General features: G+C 43.3%; 2 protein-coding genes across 3 annotated transcripts; both read right to left on the bottom strand.

The window, feature by feature from the left end:
• Positions 1-1,564: 1,564 nt before the first annotated feature.
• Positions 1,565-3,114, bottom strand: LOC135678763 (transcription repressor MYB5-like). 2 transcript variants are annotated; one of them, XM_065191902.1, is made up of 2 exons: positions 2,558-3,114; positions 1,565-2,462 (listed from the first exon to the last, which is right to left on the bottom strand). In XM_065191902.1, the coding sequence occupies exons 1-2, from the start codon at positions 2,833-2,835 to the stop codon at positions 1,805-1,807; spliced, it is 936 nt and encodes a 311-aa protein (XP_065047974.1). In that variant the 5' UTR covers positions 2,836-3,114; the 3' UTR covers positions 1,565-1,804. The 2 variants fall into 2 exon arrangements, with proteins under 2 accessions (XP_065047974.1, XP_065047975.1); XM_065191903.1 differs by having other exon boundaries at positions 1,565-2,429; positions 2,558-3,103.
• Positions 3,115-19,834: 16,720 nt separating this feature from the next.
• LOC103991602 (uncharacterized) lies at positions 19,835-20,973 on the bottom strand. Its single transcript, XM_009411100.3, has one exon. It carries the CDS (start codon positions 20,733-20,735, stop codon positions 20,076-20,078), a length of 660 nt encoding a protein of 219 aa, XP_009409375.1. The 5' UTR covers positions 20,736-20,973; the 3' UTR covers positions 19,835-20,075.
• Between the last annotated feature and the right edge of the window lie 627 nt (positions 20,974-21,600).

Raw genomic sequence — 21,600 nt, forward strand, 5'->3', positions numbered from 1 at the left:
CTTGAAAAAGAGTGTGGACTTTCTCATTGTTTTGTCACTCGTTCAGGCATTGATTTTAGTTCTCAAAAATAAAAGAAAAAACATTATTATTATTATTCATGAGATTGTAGTGAAGGTATTAATCCTCTCTGTACAGCAGCTATACAGCCAGCAGGAATTCGGAATATTTATTGCTTATAAGCTTTTTATAAACCATTTTTGCTTGGGAATTTTCATGGTAATCTGCTGTCAATGGAGTACCGAATATGACCAGCTACTCTTCCATTCCACATCCGTGACATGACTGATGGCTTAGCCAACTTCCAGTCAGATCTAAACTAACAGTCTTCTTCCAGGAATAGACTTGCAATAGAACTTAGAATTCTGCAGATGCAACATATCGCATTCCAGCAACCAGTCCAGTGTTCGGAAGCGGATGGTATTGTACGTGTGACGTACTTTCACCTTCCTCTCATCATATATTATGTCCATTGTCGAATTTTTGTGCCTTGTTGTGATGCACATCGACTTCCTGAATAGCTTAAAATGTGATCAGAGAAGAAAACTAAGATAGCTTAGTTTTCATTGGTATAGCTACTGCTGATAGTACGTTGACGAGAGATGACCATCATCTTTTATCATTATTAAAGTATATTTAAGACAAATAAGCATCATCATTGGTCAGACAATGCAACCACATAATAATTGTGCTAATGCGCGCTCTATGTATGGCCATATTTAGGCACCACTGAATGAGGTGTTACGTGATATAGATTCTTGACTTTGGCTAATGGATGATATAGAATATGCATGTATGATTTAAATTTAACATTAGTTAAATCAAAATTTTGATATCATAGACTTAATTAGGTCAACCTCCCTTGAGTCTCTTCTAATCCTTTAAGAAGATGAATTAGAAGAAGCATTTAACTTAGAATCCCATAAATAAATATTTTAACAAATACTTGATATATAATATAAATTACAAACATAAATTTTACAGACTTTAAACGATCGATCATACGACAAAAGTTATAAGATGATCCACTACAATCATAACCATATATATATACACTTGACTTGTAGGGGTCGTTGTAATACCCAATTTTAGTCTCACATTCAAAATCTAATATTGAGTTTATATATGATATTATTAATTTAGATTTAAATATTTTGAATCAACGATTCATACTTAAAAAGTTAATAAGTTAATTATCCTATCAAATCAGATAATGACAATTAGTATTAAAGTCATTAACGTAACTATAAAATACGTCATAGTATATTGCTTCTTCTTCGTGTGCTCATCTTTTTCATCCGTAACACATTTGGACTATATTTTGTGGCATATATACTTAAAGCTGTGTTGGCTAGAAAACTCTTATTTTTGTTGTGGTTACTCTTAGCATGTTGCCAACTCATGCATACATATATCCTTGCCTAAGATTTCTGTGGGAACGCAGTTGTGTAGAAACCTAAGAGAGGTTCTTGCTCTCGCTTGTCAAGAAAAAAATCATAAACTCAAGAAATCAAAACGAATCGCATGGCTATTTTGCCCTGAATGCAACCATGAGATCACTGGTAATGTTGAAATCAAACAATCACAATATATGACAATTTTAGCAGGTTTTCAGCGTAACAATGTCATCGAGAAGTACAGCGTAGCGTTGGTGATCTTGCAGAACTCGATGATACTGTGAATAGAACTTGCAGAAAAGGTCGTCTAAGGATCACACCATCTCGTTTCCAAGTGACAGATTTAAGACACACAGTTCTCTGAGCATAATTCACACCTTAAATGAAAGATTTGAACGAAGAACATGGTTTACTTGCCTGCATGATCTTTACACTGTGCAGGAATGCCTTCATCCAAATCAACCGGAGAAGTGAAGACATCTTCCAATAGACCTTCGAGGTCGAGACCTGAATCCATAGGATCTATCATCTCAACCTGCGGAGTCATGTTGCTGTCGTCCTCGTTGGTATTACCATCTTGACTGCAATTAGTGTTGAACATGTCCTCGTTGACGAAGGAATCGAAGAGAGCCGAGAAGACATCATCAGTGCAAGCATCCGTTCCTTTCCCTCCGTCCTCGACGCCGTAGCAAGCAGGCATTTGGTCTCCGTCCGTCGTGAAGACATCGCAGTTCTGCCATGCGACGTCGTCGTGGTGCGGGTCCAGGCCATGGAAGTAACCGCAACGATCGTTTCGAATGGCGATGGCTTCGCTGCTGCCAGCACCCATTTCTTGAGGCATGGAGTCGCGGTCTGTGGCAGGATGGCATGAGACGAGTTGCGCTGGGGAACCGTGATCGGTGGAAGAGGGTAAGGGCTTGTGGGTGCGTGGATCTATGCCTTGCTTGATGAGCTTCTTTCTGAGGTGGGTGTTCCAGTAGTTCTTGATCTCGTTGTCGGTGCGCCCTGGTATCCTCCCAGCTATCAGCGCCCACCTGTTTGTTTCAGGGGGAGAAAGAAGAGGAACCCTGAGAAAGCTGAAACCCTAAGAGAGAGATAGATAGATAGATAGATAGATAGATAGAGAGAGAGAGAGAGAGAGGATGGAGGTGCAGTTACTTACCTGTTGCCGAGGAGGCGGTGGAGGCGAAGGATGAGATCTTCCTCGTCGGGGGTGATGGGCCCGCGCTTGATGGAAGGGCGGAGGTAATTCAGCCAGCGGAGACGGCAACTCTTGCCGCAACGGAGCAGCCCGGCACGCTTCGGCAGCGTCCGCCAGCGCCCCTCTCCCTCCCGCCGCACGAAGCTCGCCAGCACCTCGTCCTCCTCCGCCGTCCACGGCCCTCGCTTCATCCCCACCATGCTGCAGCACGGCGTCGCCGTCGGTCGCCGACCCTCCATCGTCGATAACAAGAAGCCCGTGGCCGACGACTCTCCGGGGTTCTTGATATCTGATTCCTGTCTTCTCCGCTAGGGTTATGAGACAACGTTGTTATCTCGCCGTGTCGCTTCCCTTTCCCCTAAAAGCTTTCCGCGAATGATGCTTTTGGCTGTCGACGACCATGGTGGTAGGGCCAGTGGAGAGACAGACCTCTCATCCGTTGTGATGCGCGCAAGGCCTTCTGCAGCCCCTAAATCCTGTGCTCCTTCAGAATCCATCCCCGTCCTCTTCTTACACTAATGATATGTTACATTCTTGGATCCACATGGTCGGTCGTAAACCATGCAAATAAGGATAAAGGACGATGCGCCAATCTCGTTGAGCTCCATTTACGTTTGATATGATGGTTACTGGTTCTAAAGGTGTTTGTTGGTTGGAGATGCCACGTTTCTTAGCCTACCAAACTCACCTACGACACACTCGATTTGTGTGCCGTGTGGGTTTGGTATCCACCACACGGTCGATCTAATTAGTTAATCTGGGATCCACCTCATTAGATTTGGCCGCCCTCCGAATTGGAATCGAAATAAGAATTGATGGTTGATCGGTTTCAAATCGAATTAGAACTAATCTTGAGTGGTTCGATTCTTAATTTATTATGATTCCATATAATCAAAGGAAGTGGACGAATCAGAGAATCGGAATTGATGGTTTATCGATTTCAAATCGAATTAAAATTTGGGTCTATTTCTGATTTCAGATTCTAAAAAGAAAAGTCAAAACCTCTTTGACCGACCAGTTTTGTCTATTTGGCCCGATCATTTAAGCCCCAACCGTCCATCGACCAACTATTTGAGGCCTATTGCTGCATTGCTAAGCAATGCTGATTTGACTTGCAACAACATGATAAATGCGTGTGAGATATTTTATGTTGGGAAAAAATCAAGAATATTCTTTTCTCTTTGTATCAAAATAAGTTTCTCATCAAAATACCAACTTAATATCCAAATAAAAATATTAATCAGTACAGTATAAACAATAGAGCAAATAATCAATCACACAGTGAGACTAAATCTTTTAACGTAAAAAACCCAATGTGGGAAAAATGACGGGACCGTAGTCCACCTCAAATTTCAGAGAGGGTAAAATATAGATCAACACCGTTAGGATTGTAGAGTTTACTACAATGATTCTCCACATAAAATTTGGGTCGAAATTGATAACGTTTGGCCACCGATCGTCGAGCAAAAATCTCAAAAACCTAATATTTCTCTCTCTATTTCTCTGCATGCCATCACACGCTCACTGCTCACTTCACAACTCTATCTCTCTCTCTTTTTAATTTCTTTGATTTGGGCTCAAACGGTCCAATTTGTCCAAGCCCACATATAGGTTGTACCCAACAATTCTCCCCCTCCAACTCATATGGTGGGTTGTATCAAGCCCGCTCTTCGCTTACATACTTCAAGCTTTTCCTTAGGCAAAAACTTTGTCAACATATCTGAACTATTCTTATTGGTATGCACTTTTTCCAACTGTAATTCTTTCAACTCAAGCACATCACGAATCCAGTGATATCTCACATCAATATGTTTGGATCTAGAATGGTATGTTGAATTCTTGGAGAGGTGAATGATACTCTTACTTTCACAATAAACAGTATATCCTTCCTGTTTTAAGCTCAATTCCTGTAGAAACTTTTTCATCCATAAAGTTTCCTTGTTGCTATGTATTCTGCTTCTGTGGTTGATAGAGCAACACACTTCTGTAACTTAGACTGCCAAGAGACTGCTCCTCCTGCAAATATCATCAAGAATCTCGAAGCAGACTTCTTGGAATCAGTATCACCTGTCATGTCTGCATTTGTATACCCTTCTAACATAGGTTCATCATTACCAAAACATAAACATAACCTGGAAGTACCTCTTAGATATCTTAATATCCATTTCACTACTGCCCTATATTCCTTTCCAAGATTAGAGAGAAATCGACTGACAACTCCAACTGCATGAGCTATATCTGGCCTAGTACAAATCATAACATATATCAAACTGCCTACTGCAGATGAGTAAGGTACTCTGGACATTTCTTCTTTTTCTTTCTCACTTGTAGGACATTGTTTTGACCTCAGCTTGAAATTACAAGTGGAGAACAAATTGCTTTGGATTTACTCATATTTAATTTTTTAAAAACCCTTTCAATGTAAGTCTCATGAGATAGTCAAATCTTCTTTTTCTTCTTATCACGAAGAATCTTCATGCCAAGTATTTGTTTCACCGATCCCAAGTCTTTCATGGCAAAAGACTTACTTAGCTCTCTTTTAAGCTTTCCAATTTTTCCAGCATCATGACCAACAATCAGCATATCATCAACACATAGCAATAAAATAATAAAATCATCATCTGAAATTTTTTTCATAAACACACAATGATCAGATGTGATTCTATCATACCTTCGGCTCATCATAAAGGAATCAAACTTCTTATACCACTGTCTATGTGTCTATTTGAGTCCATATAAGTTTTTCCTAAGCTTACACACCAGATTTTCTTTCTGATTGACTTTGAAACCTTCTAGTTGCTCCATGTAAATTTCTTCTTCTAAGTCACCATGAAGTAATATTGTTTTTACATCAAGTTGCTCAACTTTTAAATTCAAGCGGGCAGCTAAACCAAGAACAACTCGGATAGAGGACATTTTCACAACTGGAGAAAATATTTCTTCAAAGTCAATACCTTTCTTCTGATTGAATCCTTTTATAACTAGTCGTGCTTTGTATCTTTGTTGTGAGCTATTGTTTTCAATCTTCAATTTGTAAACCCACTTATTCTTGAGAGCTTTCTTCTCTTTAGGCAATTTTACTAAGTCATAGGTGTAGTTCTTGATAGGGGTAATAATGGCGACATGACGTGTCACCACGTCGGCCTTACCTGGGCGCCACTCTGCCCAATGACCGGAGGGCAATAATGCTGACTCGACGTGCGCTGGCGTCACCCGCTCTCGGGCAACAACTCCCTCGTTGCCTGACCTCGCGCGCTTGACCAAGGCAAAGGAGGACGACGACCGACCCGCGCCCATACCCTGCGGCAGCACAGTTCTCCACGCAACCCCAGTGGCAATGTCAGACGCCGCGAGAGGCACTACCCTGCCCCTGCAAGAGGGCACATCAGGTAACATCAAACTTGTCTATAAATACCCCAGGGTTCTAAGCGAAAAGGGGGAGAACAACCAAGACATGCACAACCCATTTGACGGAACTTCTACTTCTCTCAAAACCCTCTCCACATCATCGCTAACGTGATCGTTGGAGGGGTCGGGCCGAACTTCCGACCCGACCTGCGTGCCGAAACGAAGACGGTGTCGCTTCTTCCCGGTGTCGCGACGGAGCTTCCTCTCGAACCAAACAACCGATCCCGAACCACAGTGTACAGCCGCCAGGAGATCCCGAGGGACGTCGCCCGAGATCCCCGACATCCGGACCCCCGAACCAAGCCGCGTCGGCCCCGAGGCCACGGCTAAAAAAGTTACTTACCGTAACAGTTCTCAAGCAAGGATCTCATCTCTTCTTGCATGGCTTTAACCCACTCATTCTTATTCTCATTTAGAATAGCTTCTTGGTAAGTTTCTTGCTCTCCCCCATCAGTAAGTATAACATACTCATGTGGAGGATATCTGATAGATGGTTGTCGCTCTCTAGTGGATCTTCTCAATGGAATCTCAACCGGTGGTGGAGGTGCTTGTTCAGTTGGTTCAGCATCATCAACTGTAGGTGTATCATCACTAGTATTCTCACCATAATCTTCTTGTTCATCTTCCCTATGATCATCATGAACTACAGGTGAAGGAATTGGACCCAAACTCCGAAGAATATAAACAGAGGTTTCTGGCTTCTCAATATTATCATCATCATTAAACAATTGGTCTTCAAGAAACACAACATCTTTGCTTCTAATAATCTTTTTGTTCATTGGATCCCATAATCTATACCCAAACTCTTCATGACCATATCCCAAGAAGATACATGCTTTTGCTTTACTATCAAGCTTGAACCTCTCATATTTGGGAATATAAACAAATGCTTTATACCCAAAGACTTTTAAGTGATTATAAGATATATCTTTTCCTCTCCATACTCTCTTTGGTATATCACCTTTTAAGAGGAACTAATGGAAAAAGATTTATCAGATCAATTGTAGTTCTCATAGCCTCCTCCCAAAATGACTTTGGTAACTTGGCATGGAAAAGCATACACATAATACTTTCTTCAATGGTTCTATTCATCATTTCTGCCACATCGTTCTGTTGAGGAGTTTTAGGAACTATTTTCTCAAGCCTGATACCATGAAACCTGTAATAATTCTAAAAAGGACCCCTGTATTCGCCACCATTATCTAATCGAATACACTTTTGTTTTTTGTCAATCTCTCTTTCAACACTAACATGAAACTCCTTGAAAATATCGAGTACCTGGTCTTTAGATTTTAAAGCAAAAGCCCACACTTTTCTAGAATGGTCATCAATAAAAGTAACAAAATAAAGAGCACCACCAAGAGTTCTAGTTTGCATGGTACAAACTGTTGGGAAATCATTGGGGGCCACTGCTAGTCATAGGTGCCCAACAAGCCAATCACGTGAGTGATGGCACGTGTGACTTGATACAGAATCTTTTTGCTTATTATATTTTGGCGTATATCACTTTATAACTATTGCATAAATGCATATATATATTGTGATGTCCTTGGATTTGTGCAATGGGAATCGGATTGTGATGAGATCACGATAATGAGATCGATTCACCTTTAAACACATATCCTAAATAATCCCGGTCATAGGTTACTCGAGAGGGACATCGTGATAACCGGATAGACTGGTGTGCTGTATACCCGTCCATATGATGGATGCAGCTGGTCTCAGAGCTGCTCGTGTAGGGACACTAGGGATACAGTACAGGTGCTCATTGGAGAATGAGTTCACTGATTGATCCGCTTACGGAATGCTGGATGGTTGATGATGCCTTATTGTCAGACAGCGATTCCGTAGTCCTAGTGGTGTATCTGGTCCTTAGACTTGAGACACCAAGGATGTCCTGTATGAGTGCTCCACTCTTTGATACCAGACTTATAGGTTTGGCTGTCCCAGATCTAGTACAGCTGGTCATTGGGAGTGGTAGTCGACCTTACGAGGGCTATTGAGTGTCGACAGAGGATCATCCACTCTCGGCGTCATAAGAGGAATATCCCATGTGTTCTTGCTCAAACAAATCCCTGGCCAAGGTCATTCGGGCTGAGAGAGAAAGAGTTCTCCGGGAGAATCCGATTAGAGCGAGACTCGAGTAGAAACCGTATGGGTCTGACAGCACCATACTCGATATACGGTCTCTGGGATATTATATGGATGAGGGACTATAGGTATATGGTAATTGAGGACAGACAGGTCCAATGGATTGGATTCCCCTGTATCGTCTGGGGACTACGGCGTAGTGGCCTAGTACGTCCGTAGTCGATGAGTCGAGTGAATTATTATAAAGATAATAATTCACTGAGTTAGAAGGAGTTCTGACAGGTATGACTCACGGCCAGCTCGATATTGGGCCTAGAGGGTCACACACATATGGTAGGCATTGCGATGAGTAGAGGTTCGGATATGAGATATCCGACGGAGCCCTTGTCTTATTGGATGCAGATCCAATACCCACTAGGGAAGGACCCATTAGGGTTTGACACGGGATCTCTATAAATAGGAGGGATTCACAGCCTCATAGGCTAGAGGCTTTGCTTGCCTTTCCTATTCTCCTCTCCCTCTCCACTTGAGAGTAGGCTTGGAGTTTTGAGGAGCGTCGTCGCAACCCTGCTGTGTGGATCACCGCTAGAGAGGAGGACGCTTGACCTCCTTCACCCTCTCCTAAGGATCTGCAAGGAAACAGGGATATATGATCTCCCTAGGTAACACAATCTCTATACGCAGTTTTGTGTTTTGCGAATTTTTTGCGCACCAATCTTCACACGACGACGAACATCTTTTTGGGAATCGGGGATTTTTGTTTTTCATGTTCTTCCGCTGCGCATATGATGTCGCCCCCCATGATTTCCCAACAGTGGTATCAGAGCCAGGTTGTTCGTGCGAATGATTGGTTTTGAACTGCGTGTGTTGTGTTTAGGAAGAATTTTGACGTCAAAATCGTTGACGCAAAAGCGAGAAAGGGCAGCAACAGTTGCTGCCCTCGATCTACGAGCGTGAAGCGCAGCCGAAGGCGGGCAGCACAGGGGCTGCGTCTGCAGTAGCCGGTCGGCGGCCTGCTTGCAGCAGCCTTGCTGCCGGCGTGGCTGGCAACCCACGGGCAGAGGCGCCGCAGGGCAGCGACGCCTGTCGCCGCAGGGCAGCGACGCCTGTCGCCGCAAGGAAGCGGCGCCTGCCGCCACAGGGCAGCGACGCCTGCCGCCGCTACTCCCGCGGGCGAAACCCCCCCACAGGGGCGGCCGCCCGGCGGGACAGCACCGCCTGCGGAGGCAGCGACGCCCAAAAGGTGAGCCCACCTGCAGCGGCAGCGCCGCTAGCGAGCGTGCCGCCTGCAGGCGAGGGCAGCGCCCTCGCCCCGTCGCACAGGCCGCCGCCAGCAGGGTGGCGGCGGCGGCAGCGGCAGCAGAAAGAGGGAATTAGGGTTTTGGGCAAAAAGATAGTTTTGCCCCTGTGAATTTGAGAAATTCCAGTTTCTGTCTTTTGTCCAAATTATGAAAATACCCTTAGGAATTGAGAAATTCCCTACATGTCCCTGATTTCAGAAAAATATTAATTAATTAAAGGTTTAGTTGATTATTATTATTTATTATTATCTAGTAGTCCTACATGATGATGATTATTTATACATGTGATGTATGATGTGTGGACGGATGATCATGGATCGTGTGATGTGTGTACTTGTGATTATTATTATTGAGGTCTGCGAACCTCCATTATATTTCTCGTTTATTGTCGGGCCTGCGTGCCTATGATTAAGTTGTAATCATATGAGGAGGTGCAGCAGGAGCGTGGATGCGATAGCGGGACCCACGAGACGGACGATCGTGATGCATGGAGATGCATCAAGATGTCGACGGAACCGATGAGGACGAGATGGACGATCACAGGGCATGGAGATGCACCGTTGCACACATAGATCTTGATGTGAGTGATTAGGCCTACTGGCTCGGGCCTAATCATATTAGGTTGTGGTCCATGATCATATGATGTGATTGCTTATACACATACTAGATATGTATATATATATTTGCATGCGATGTAGATATATATTAAATATGTATATGTGTGACATGTCATATTAGGAGACCAAATTATAGAAACATCTCTCGATAATATTAAGTTGGTAAACGTGAGCCAATTAGATTGACCCACGTGGCCTTCCATCGTTATGAGTATGAACCGATTCCCGGTGTAGGTTGAGTTGGTCGAGTCCCTCGAGACTCACCTATATCGCGATTCGCTATCTTGCTTACGACATAGAGATGTCACCGGTGACCTGAGGGCATGGTATGCTTGGTCGAGTCCCTCGAGGGTATATCATCAAATCAGACTCATCTTGTAACGAAGGTGTTGACTTAACCGAGCATCATGGTTGGTCGAGTCCCTTGAGGCCATGGTGATTCGGAGGCCGAACAGGACGGGAATCACAAGAAGTTGTGATCGGCAAGAGTTGCCTACCTTTTAGGCTTAGTGTGATTGGTCGAGTCCCTCGAGGTTACACTAAGACGCTGATTGGATCCTGATCCCCACTAGAAGTCTACCGGAGACTTCCGTTTCACGTGCTGAGGGTATCGCGTGACTCGTTAGTAAAATAATGGGACCATATTAAGATAGAAGTCCATATCTTGATAGTTTATTTCTTGCAAAATCTGTATGTTATTCATTTTTGCTACATCTTTATTTTCAGAAAATGTCGCTTTCAAATCCCTTACGTGGTATACTTGATGTCAACCGCCTCACTAGTCCAAATTATACGGATTGGCTCCGTAACTTGAGAATTGTTCTCACAACGGAGAAAATCGTGTACGTCCTTGATACAGTGATGCCTACGCCCGAAGAAGGGGCAAGCGAGGATGAGATCGCTCGCTACGTGAAGTACATTGATGACTCCACTCTTGCTCAGTGCTATATGTTGGGCTCTATGACTCCAGAGTTACAGAGACAACATGAAAAGATGGATGCCAGATCCATTCTCCTACATGTCCGCAAATTGTTTGAGGAACAGGGAAGGACTCAACGATATGAGATATCCAAAAGCCTTTTCCGCGCTAGGATGATTGAGGGGACACCGGTTCAGAACCATGTCCTAAAGATGATTGAGTGGATAGAGAAACTCACAGGTCTAGGAATGGTCCTAGAGGATAACTTTTGTGTGAACATTGTGCTTCAGTCCCTACCAGATTCCTTTTCACAGTTCATAATGAATTTTAATATGAACAAGCTTGAGGTGACTCTCCCAGAGCTCCTCAATATGTTGAGGGAGGCAGAGAGTACTATTAAGAAAGAGAAGCCAGTTCTCTACACTGGTGAGACCAGAAAGAAAAGGAAAGCAGAAAGGTCCCTTAAGAAGGGAAAGGACAAGGGCAAACAAGGTAAAGCAAAGGTTGCTAAGAAAGACCTAACAAAGGACAAAGGCCAGTGCTTCCACTGTGGTAAAGATGGGCACTGGAAGAGAAACTGCAAAGAGTACCTTGCAGAAAGGGCGAAACAAAAGCTTGATGAAGCTTCAAGTACATTCATGATCAGTCTCCATTTGTCAGACTCTTATGATAACACATGGGTATTGAATACCGGTAGTGCTTATCATATATGCAATTCGTTGCAGGTTCTAGCAAGGCCTAGGAGACTAGAGAGAGGCGAGATGGACCTCAAGATGGGTAATGGAGCAAAAGTTGCTGTATTAGCTGTTGGCGAGGTCGCCCTACATCTGCCTAGTGGAGCTTTTATTGCATTAGATGCATGTTATTTTGTTCCTTCTATTATCAAAAACATTATCTCCATTTCATGTTTAACAGTTAGTGGATATAAATTTGTTTTTGAGAACAATGGTTGTTCGATATTATTAGATGATAAGATCATCACGAAAGGAACATTGCATAATGGTTTATTTATGTTAGACACCACTCCACATATCATGAATGTAAATGTGTCCAAAAGGAAACGATATGAGTTGAACAGTGCATACCTGTGGCATTGTAGGCTAGGTCACATCCATGAAAGAAGGATTCAAAAGTTGCTAAATGATGGATATCTAGATTCATTCGACTATGTGTCATATGCAACTTGTGAGCCTTGCATTCGTGGAAAACTGACCAAATCTCCATTTAGTAGAACTGGAGAGAGAGCCAATGAGTTGTTGGAACTCATACATAGTAATATATGTGGACCCATGTCAACTCATGCCATTGGAGGTTACTCCTACTTCATTACATTTACTGATGATTTCTCAAGGTATGGATATGTGTACTTAATGAAGTACAAGTCCGAGGCCTTTGAGAAATTCAGAGAGTATAAGAATGAGGTGGAGAACCAGACTGGAAAGATTATCAAAACTCTTCGATCAGATCGAAGAGGTGAGTACTTAAGTACATAGTTTACTCAGTTCCTCAAGGACCATGGGATATTATCCCAATGGACACCTCCTTACACACCTCAGCTCAATGGTGTCTCTGAAAGGAGAAATCGTACATTATTAGATATGGTACGGTCCATGATGAGTTTCGCTGACCTACCCATCTCATTCTGGGGATATGCCCTAGAAACCGCAGCTTACCTTCTGAACAGAGTTCCAACTAAGTCGGTAGTGTCTACACCATATGAGATATAGAAAGGGAAGAAGCCTGATCTTAAGGTTGTTAAGATTTGGGGCTGCCCAGCCCACGTTAAAAGACACAACCCCGATAAGTTAGAATCAAGGACAGAGCGATGCATATTTGTGGGATACCCCAAGGAAACTTGTGGGTATTATTTCTATCATCTCGAGGACCAAAAGGTCTTTGTAGCTAAGAGAGCAGTGTTCCTTGAGAAGGAACACATTCTTGACGGAGACAGTGGGAGAATGATAGAATTGAGCGAGGTTGGAGAACCAAGCTCAAGCACCACTCTACAGCCCGAGTCTGTTCAGGTACCTAATACACAAGTATCAACTTTACGCAGGTCTGATAGAGTATCCCATCCTCCTGAGAGATATGTGGGACATATTAGAGCATATGATGTAGAGGATATTGATCCTCAGACCTACGAGGAGGCTATTATGAGTATAGACTCCGGGAAGTGGAAAGAAGCCATGAATTCTGAGATGGATTCTATGTACTCCAATAAGGTTTGGAACCTAGTTGATGTGCCCGAAGGTATTGTACCCATCGGTTGCAAGTGGATCTTTAAGAAAAAGATCGGAGTAGATGGAAAGGTAGAGACCTATAAAGCAAGGCTAGTGGTTAAGGGGTATCGTCAAAGGCAAGGTGTTGACTACGACGAAACTTTCTCACCCGTAGCAATGCTAAAATCCATCAGAATTCTATTGGCTATTGCAACACACTATGATTATGAGATCTGGCAGATGGATGTGAAAACCACATTCCTCAACGGGAACCTCGAGGAGGAGGTGTATATGATGCAACCTGTGGGATTCGTGTCCAAGAACTGCCCAGATAAGGTGTGTAGGTTGCTTAGATCCATTTATGGACTAAAGCAAGCTTCTCGAAGTTTGAACATAAGATTTGATGAGGCAATCAGATCTTATGACTTCGTTAAGAACGAAGATGAGCCTTGTGTATACAGAAAGGTAAGTGGGAGCGCTATCACATTTTTTGTGTTATATGTGGATGACATCCTCATCATTGGGAATGACATAGGAATGCTATCCACAGTAAAGGCTTGGTTATCTAGACACTTCTCCATGAAGGACTTAGGGGAAGCATCTTATATCTTGGGGATTATAATCTATAGAGATAGATCCAAGAGGATACTTGGCTTGTCCCAATCCAGGTACATAGAAACTATTGTCAAAAGGTTTGGCATGAAAAATTCCAAAAGAGGTCTCATACCGATGAGACATGGGATATCGCTTTCTACGAGTATGTCCCCAAAGACTCCAGAAGAAAAGGCGAACATGGATATGATACCTTATGCCTCAGCAATAGGGTCTATCATGTATGTCATGCTATGTACTAGGCCTGATATAGCACATGCTCTGAGTGTCATGAGCAGGTATCAGGCGGATCCAGGCTTGGAGCACTAGAAAGCAGTAAAGTGTATCCTTAAGTACTTGAGAAGGACTAAGGATCTTTTACTAGTATATGGAGGTAATAGTCTTAAGGTTGAAGGCTACACTGACTCAAGTTTTCAGTTTGATGTCGATGATAGCAAGTCGAATTCAGGGTATGTGTACACCTTGAATGGAGGAGCAGTGTGCTAGAAGAGTTCCAAACAAAATACCACTGCTGACTCGACCATAGAGGCGGAGTACATTATTGCATCGGATGCAGCAAAGGAGGGAGTCTAGGTGAAGAAGTTCATCACAGATTTGGGAGTCGATACAGATAGCGATAAGTCGACTTCCTTATATTGCGACAACTATAGGGTGATTACTCAAATAAGGGAACCCGGGTCTCATCAGAAGTGTTCTGAGGAGGTTCCAGCTTATAAGAGAGATCGTAACCCGAGGAGATGTAGTAATGGAAAGAGTTCCATCCGAAGATAACATTGCAGATCCACTGACAAAGCCGTTGTCTCAGATTGTCTTTGAGCGTCACAGGAGTCTGATGGGGATCAGACACATAGGTGATTGACTTTAGGTCAAGTGGGAGATTGCTAGTCATAGGTGCCCAGCAAGCCAATCACGTGAGTGATGACACGTGTGACTTGATACATAATCTTTTTGCTTATTATATTTTGGCGTATATCACTTTATAACTATTGCATAAATGCATATATATATATATATATATATATATATTGTGATGTCCTTGGATTTGTGCAATGGGAATCGGATCGTGATGAGATCACGATAATGAGATCGATTCACCTTTAAACACATATCCTAAATAATCCCAGTCATAGGTTACTCGAGAGGGACATCGTGATAACCGGATAGACTGGTGTGCTGTATACCCATCCATATGATGGATGCAGCTGGTCTCATAGCTGCTCGTGTAGGGACACTAGGGATACAGTACAGGTGCTCATTGGAGAATGAGTTCACTGATTGATCCGCTTACGGAATGCTGGATTGTTGATGATGCCTTATTGTCAGACAGCGATTCCGTAGTCCTAGTGGTGTATCTGTTCCTTAGACTTAAGACACCAAGGATGTCCTGTATGAGTACTCCACTCTTTGATACCAGACTTATAGGTTTGGCTGTCCCAGATCTAGTACAACTGGTCATTGGGAGTGGTAGTCGACCTTACGAGGGCTATTGAGTGTCGACAGAGGATCATCCACTCTCGGCGTCATGAGAGGAATATCCCATGTGTTCTTACTTAGACAAATCCCCGGCCAGGGTCATTCGGGTTGAGAGAGAAAGAGTTCTCCGGGAGAATCCGATTAGAGCGAGACTCGAGTAGAAATCGTATTTTTCATGTTCTTCTGCTGCGCATATGATGTCGCCCCCCATGATTTCCCAACAGCGACATCATATGCGCAGCGGAAGAACAAGAAAACAAAAATCCCCGATTCCCAAAAAGATGTTCGTCGTCGTGCGAAGATTGGTGCGCAAAATCCGCAAAACACAAAACTGCGTATAGAGATTGTGTTACCCAGGGAGATCGTATATCCCTGTTTCCTTGCATATCCTTAGGAGAGGGTGAAGGAGGTCAAGCGTCCTCCTCTCTAGCGGTGATCCACACAGCAGGGTTGCGACGACGCTCCTCAAAACTCGAAGCCTACTCTGAGGTGGAGAGAGAGGAAAATAGGAAAGGTAAGCAAAGACTCTAGCCTATGAGACTGTGAATCCCTCCTATTTATAGAGATCCCGTGTCAAACCCTAATGGGTCCTTCCCTAGTGGGTATTGAATCTGCATCCAATAAGACAAGGGCTCCGTCGGATATCTCATATCCGAACCTCTACTCATCGCAATGCCTACCATATGTGTGTGACCCTCTAGGCCCAATATCGAGCTGGCCGTGAGTCATACCTGTCAGAACTCCTTCTGACTGAGTGAATTATTATCTCTGTAATAATTTACTTGACTCATCGACTACGGACGTACTAGGCCACTACGTCGTAGTCCCCAGATGATACAGGGGAATCCAATCCATTGGACCTGTCTGTCCTTAGTTACCATGTACCTATAGTCCCTCATCCATCTAATATCCCAGAGACCGTATATCGAGCATGGTGCTGTCAGACCCATACGGTTTCTACTCGAGTCTCGCTCTAATCGGATTCTCCCGGAGAACTCTTTCTCTCTCAGCCCGAATGACCCTGGCCAGGGATTTATCTGAGCAAGAACACATGGGATATTCCTCTCATGACGCCGAGAGTGGATGATCCTCTGTCGACACTCAATAGCCCTCGTAAGGTCGACTACCACTCCCAATGACCAGCTGTACTAGATCTGAGACAGCCAAACCTATAAGTCTGGTATCAAAGAGTGGAGTACTCATACAGGACATCCTTGGTATCTCAAGTCTAAGGACCAGATACACCACTAGGACTACGGAATCGCTGTCTGACAATAAGGCATCATCAACCATCCAGCATTCCGTAAGCGGATCAATCAGTGAACTCATTCTCCAATGAGCACCTGTACTGTATCCCTAGTGTCCCTACACAAGCAGCTATGAGACCAGCTGCATCCATCATATGGACGGGTATACAGCACACCAGTCTATCCGGTTATCACGATGTCCCTCTCGAGTAACCTATGACCGGGATTATTTAGGATATGTGTTTAAAGGTGAATCGATCTCATTATCGTGATCTCATCACGATCCGATTCTCATTGCACAAATCCAAGGACATCACAATATATATATGCATTTATGCAATAGTTATAAAGTGATATACGCCAAAATATAATAAGCAAAAAGATTTTGTATCAAGTCACACGTGACATCACTCACGTGATTGGCTTGCTGGGCACCTATGACTAGCACAAACATCAGTATGAACTAAATCAATAACATCTGATATTCTAGATGATGGATATGTATGAAATGCAACTCTATGTGTTTTTTCAGCTAAGCAATGATCACAAAATTTAAGAGATGTACCTTGCAACTCTAGTAAGAACTGTTTTCTAGCAAGAGTTTGAAGTCCCTTCTCGCTGATATGTCCAAGCCTCTTATGCCAAAGATCTATATTTTCACCTTTTTGAATTGCATTAATCTCTCCTTTGTGTAGCTTAGCTTCCATGACATAAAAAGAGTTAAGTTTCTTTCTTCTTGTCACAATCAGATAACCTTCAGTGAGTTTCCATTTGCTTTCACCAAAATAGAGTGCAAAGCCCTCATCATCAAGTCTACCTGTAGATATCAAGTTAAGACGAATATCTGGAATATGCCTTACATCTTTGAGTATCAATTTGCTCTCAATACTGGTCTCCAAGCAAATATCTTCAATACCCACAATCTTAGATGTACCACTGTTTCCCATTCTGACATTACCAAAATTATCAACAGTGTAAGATCTAAAGAAATCACCATGAGAAGTAACATGAAATGAAGCACCAGAGTCAATTACCCAATTACTATCCTGAGTTACAAGACTAACAAAACATTCATCATAGACAATAGTGATATTACCTTCAGCAACAACTATATTGGTCTCTTTCTCATTTTTCTTCATTTCATTCTGTTCTCGCTTTCAAAACCTAAACTCTTTTTTCATGTGACCTAAACTATTACAGTGAAAATATTTGATATCTCTTCTAAACTTGGATCTTCCTCTATAACCATGTGGATTTCTGCTATGACTTTTTCCATGTCTTTATTATTTTTCAGTAACAAATCCCACAGAAGAAGATTCATCCTGTTCTTTCCTTCTACCATCTTCATTTAGTAAACTATCTTTAACCATATCTATAGTTAGAGTCCCCTCTGGCGTGGAGTTACAAATTGTCACCACATATGTTTCCCAACTTTCTGGTAAAGAGCTGAGAAGTAATAATCCTTGCATCTAATCATCTATATTCATTTTTATAGTAATCAATTTGTTTGCAATACTCTGAAATAAGCTTATGTGCTCAACAATGTTACCACCATCTTTATACTTCAAATTTACAAGCCTTCTGAGGAGAGAAATTTTATTTCCCACTATCTTTTTCGTAAAGAGATTTTCTAACCTTTGCCAAACAACATCAGCTCGGGTTTCATCTGAAATATGCTCATACAAGTTTATATCCATCCATCTTCTAATATATACAATAGTTTTTTTATGTTGAACTTCTCATTCTTCATCGTCCATAGTAGATGATTTATCTTTAATCTTGATAGGCTTACACAAATCTTTGCAATAGAGTAAATCTTCCATCAGACGCCTTCAAGTGGAATAATTTAATGAGTTCAATTTAATCATACCATCTGATTGCTCTATTTTAATCACACAAGAAAAACTAGCACCAAACAACCTGTTACTCTAATACCACTTGTTAGGAAAAAACATGTTAAAGTAGAATATTCTTTTCCCTCTTTGTGTATCAAAATAGGTTCCTCGTAAAAATACCAACTTGATATCCAAATGAAAATATTAACCAGTACAGCATAAACAATATAATAAATAATTAATCGCATAATGAGACCAAATCTTTTAACGTAGAAAACCCAATGTGAGAAAAACCACAGGACCGTAGTCCACCTCAAACTTCCACTTAATGATAACAGGTTTATAATATGTCTTCTCTAGAATAACTAGATGATCACAATAACATCAACATCATAAATCTTGGCTCAAGAATAGCATATCTTGATTTCCTCGTAAGAGAATTCTATGTCTCATAAAGTGGGTATAGCAAGAAAGTATCTCAAAGAGAGTAAAATATAGATGAACACCGTTAGGATTGTAGAGTTTACTGTAAGGATTCTTCACATAAAATTTGGCTCAAAACTGACAACGTTTGACCACCGATCGTCAAGCAGAAATCTCAAAAACCTAATCTTTCTCTCTATATTTCTGTGCATGCGCACGCTGACATATGGGTTGGACCCAACATTTCTTCCCTCTTCTTAAGTAAAGCTGGTCTTAAGGAAAAGAATGACTCGAGGAGGGACCTCAACCATGGGTTTCGTTGAGCTTCCGAGAGAAAGTGCTGAGAAAAAGCCAGTTATGTAGGTAGGCATCACGAAAGTCTACCAACACATTTATATGGAGGTCAGTGTGTGCTCATGCTTACGAGATTGGAAGAAGGAAAAACCTGTGACCTTTTTCTTGAAGTGCATGAGAGAGACGTCTCCGAATAATCCACCGGCCCACCAAATTTTCAAGCAGCTCTTTGTTCAGGTCACTGTCTTCAACCCTTCTTTTCCACGGCCAACGCCATTCGATCGTTCAACCATTTCACATAAGTGGAGTCGTAAAAGTTCACATACCCTCGGAGCCATCGCTCTATTGACTGCAAGCGCGGTGTGCATGCCCGACAACCCATTGGTTGGTGGTAGGTCTTTGCCGTGGGTGATGTCGACGGAACTTTACGAGTCACTGGTACGTGGAATATGATGCATGCATTCACAAGCCCACTGGCTGTGGCACGTAATATCTGCTGATTGAATTCGATTGTGACATAGTTGGCCTTCCACTTACCTGAGGAAGGACGTGAAAGTTGCTTGGCGTGGCCATCAAAAGCAGAGAGACGTGTGGGCATGGAATTAGAATGCGTGACCAAGGCATCGGCCTTCACCCGCATGCCAGCTTTGGAATTGCGTGTTGTCGGAGCATGTGTCTCATGCGCACTTCTTCTTCTTCTTCTTCTTCTTCTTCCTCTATGCTTGACACCCGTAGACCGATGTTTGGAAATTATTGTCAGAGATCAGAAGGGGAATCACACATGCAGCGAGATACAGTATGTAAAGAACAGAAACATAACATCACAACATGTGTGTTGGTAGTAGACATTTACTACGGAAGTGAAGACCGTAACTGAGAACACAAGAATCAGCAAATAATAATATTTCATGGACAGCAGCACCCTCAGCTCCTCCTTCGGCAACCAAAGCAGACTGAAAGCAGCAAGGAAGCTCCGAAGAAGCCATGGTAGACACGTCCTCGGTAGACTTACACAGCGTCTAAGCTCCATGGGGTCCATCTCAGGCCGGCTTGCGGCATTGATACTCGGGCGTCACCGGGAGGCTCCGCTGGAGACGAAGCTGCTCGTAGAACATCTTGATGAACTCCTCCGCCTCCCGGTCCACGTGACCATCGGCTTCCCCGCCCTCCTCGCTTATCGGGAACGGCGAGTCCGTTATCCGCAGCTGCCGCACCCCCGCCGGGCTCTTCCCGAAGCTCCACATCGGCGCAGGCGACGGAGATGCCATGATCGACGACGACTCGGCGTCAGATATCTCCGAGCGCAGCATTTCGAGCTGCTTTGCTATCGCGGCGGCGTCGAGGTTGTAGCAGCCGTGGCGGCGGCCGCGGCGGTTCTTCCACTTGGCGGCGAGGAGGAAGGAGGGGTAGGAAGGGGTGTTGCTGCAGCTGAACTCCACCTCCTTGGGGTTGTAGAAGGACAGGCTGGGGTCCATGGACCGGCAAGAGAAGGCCGAGGAGACATGGGCGCCAATGTGGTGGTGGTGCTCGTGGTCGTGGTAGAAGGCGACCAAATTCCCGATGGCTTTTCCGGCGAGCTTGCTGCGCTCGAGTAGGAAGTGGACGTCCGTCACCAGCTTGTGCTTGGAGAAGCCCTTACGCAGCGTGCAGTAAGCAGCTCTTATCATGTGCCACAGCCGCTTGGCCAAGGAAGGATCCATTAGGGTACCTTCGTTTCTTGCGAGGGAGTCTTGGTGGAGAGGAAGAGAGAAGTGGCTTTGCTTCCGTTTCTGGCCTTGACGACTGAGATATGCGAAGCCAAGGGAGGGTATATGAAGGGGAAGTAAAGGGAAGAATGGGCCACCAAAGACTGCGCTTTTTTCCCCTTTTAATTGGAATTAATTGGAAAACTTGAGAGAGGGATATGAAGAGAGTTGGAGAGACAATTCTAACCAGACGGCTGGAACATACGAACAATCCCAGTCTTAAACGCGTGAGAAACGTGAGTAAGCGTACATGGCCAGATCTTACTCCACGATCGCTAATTATAGATTTCAATGTGTTCAGTAATTGGCAGCTTATAGTTTCAGTGGCAATTGGACTGCACTTTGAAGAAAGCTTTAGCTTGGCATTCAAGTTAAACATATAGGCTAATTGGCTAAGAATAAGTCAGAGTAGCTTTTACTTTTTCTCGACATCGTAATGTTAATGATTACGCTGATCTAACTTTGGAGGGGAAAAGAAGACAGAAGTGGTCGGTGAGGTCTCATAACTTAGTGGCCAAGTGAAGCACTTTGTCCCCATCTCCCACCTTTTTCTTTTGCCAAAGTAGGCGAAGCCCGGAGCTCAAGGAAACATTTCGAAGCATATCTCTTGAATCATGGGGCATTGCTCGAACCTTCAAATCATGGCACGGCACTATGCTGTAATGGAAGCTTAACTCACTCTCCCAACGGTAGATGACTTCATATTCCATTTGGTCTTTGTCACTGAGATCAATGACTCATGATTGCTTCCAGATTTAACAAGGGAATGAATCGATATTGTGTGTTGATGGGTGGAGAACAGCAGTGAGCAAGTGGGTGG

Source organism: Musa acuminata, chromosome BXJ1-7 (assembly GCF_036884655.1).
Source record: "Musa acuminata AAA Group cultivar baxijiao chromosome BXJ1-7, Cavendish_Baxijiao_AAA, whole genome shotgun sequence".
NCBI lineage: Eukaryota > Viridiplantae > Streptophyta > Magnoliopsida > Zingiberales > Musaceae > Musa > Musa acuminata.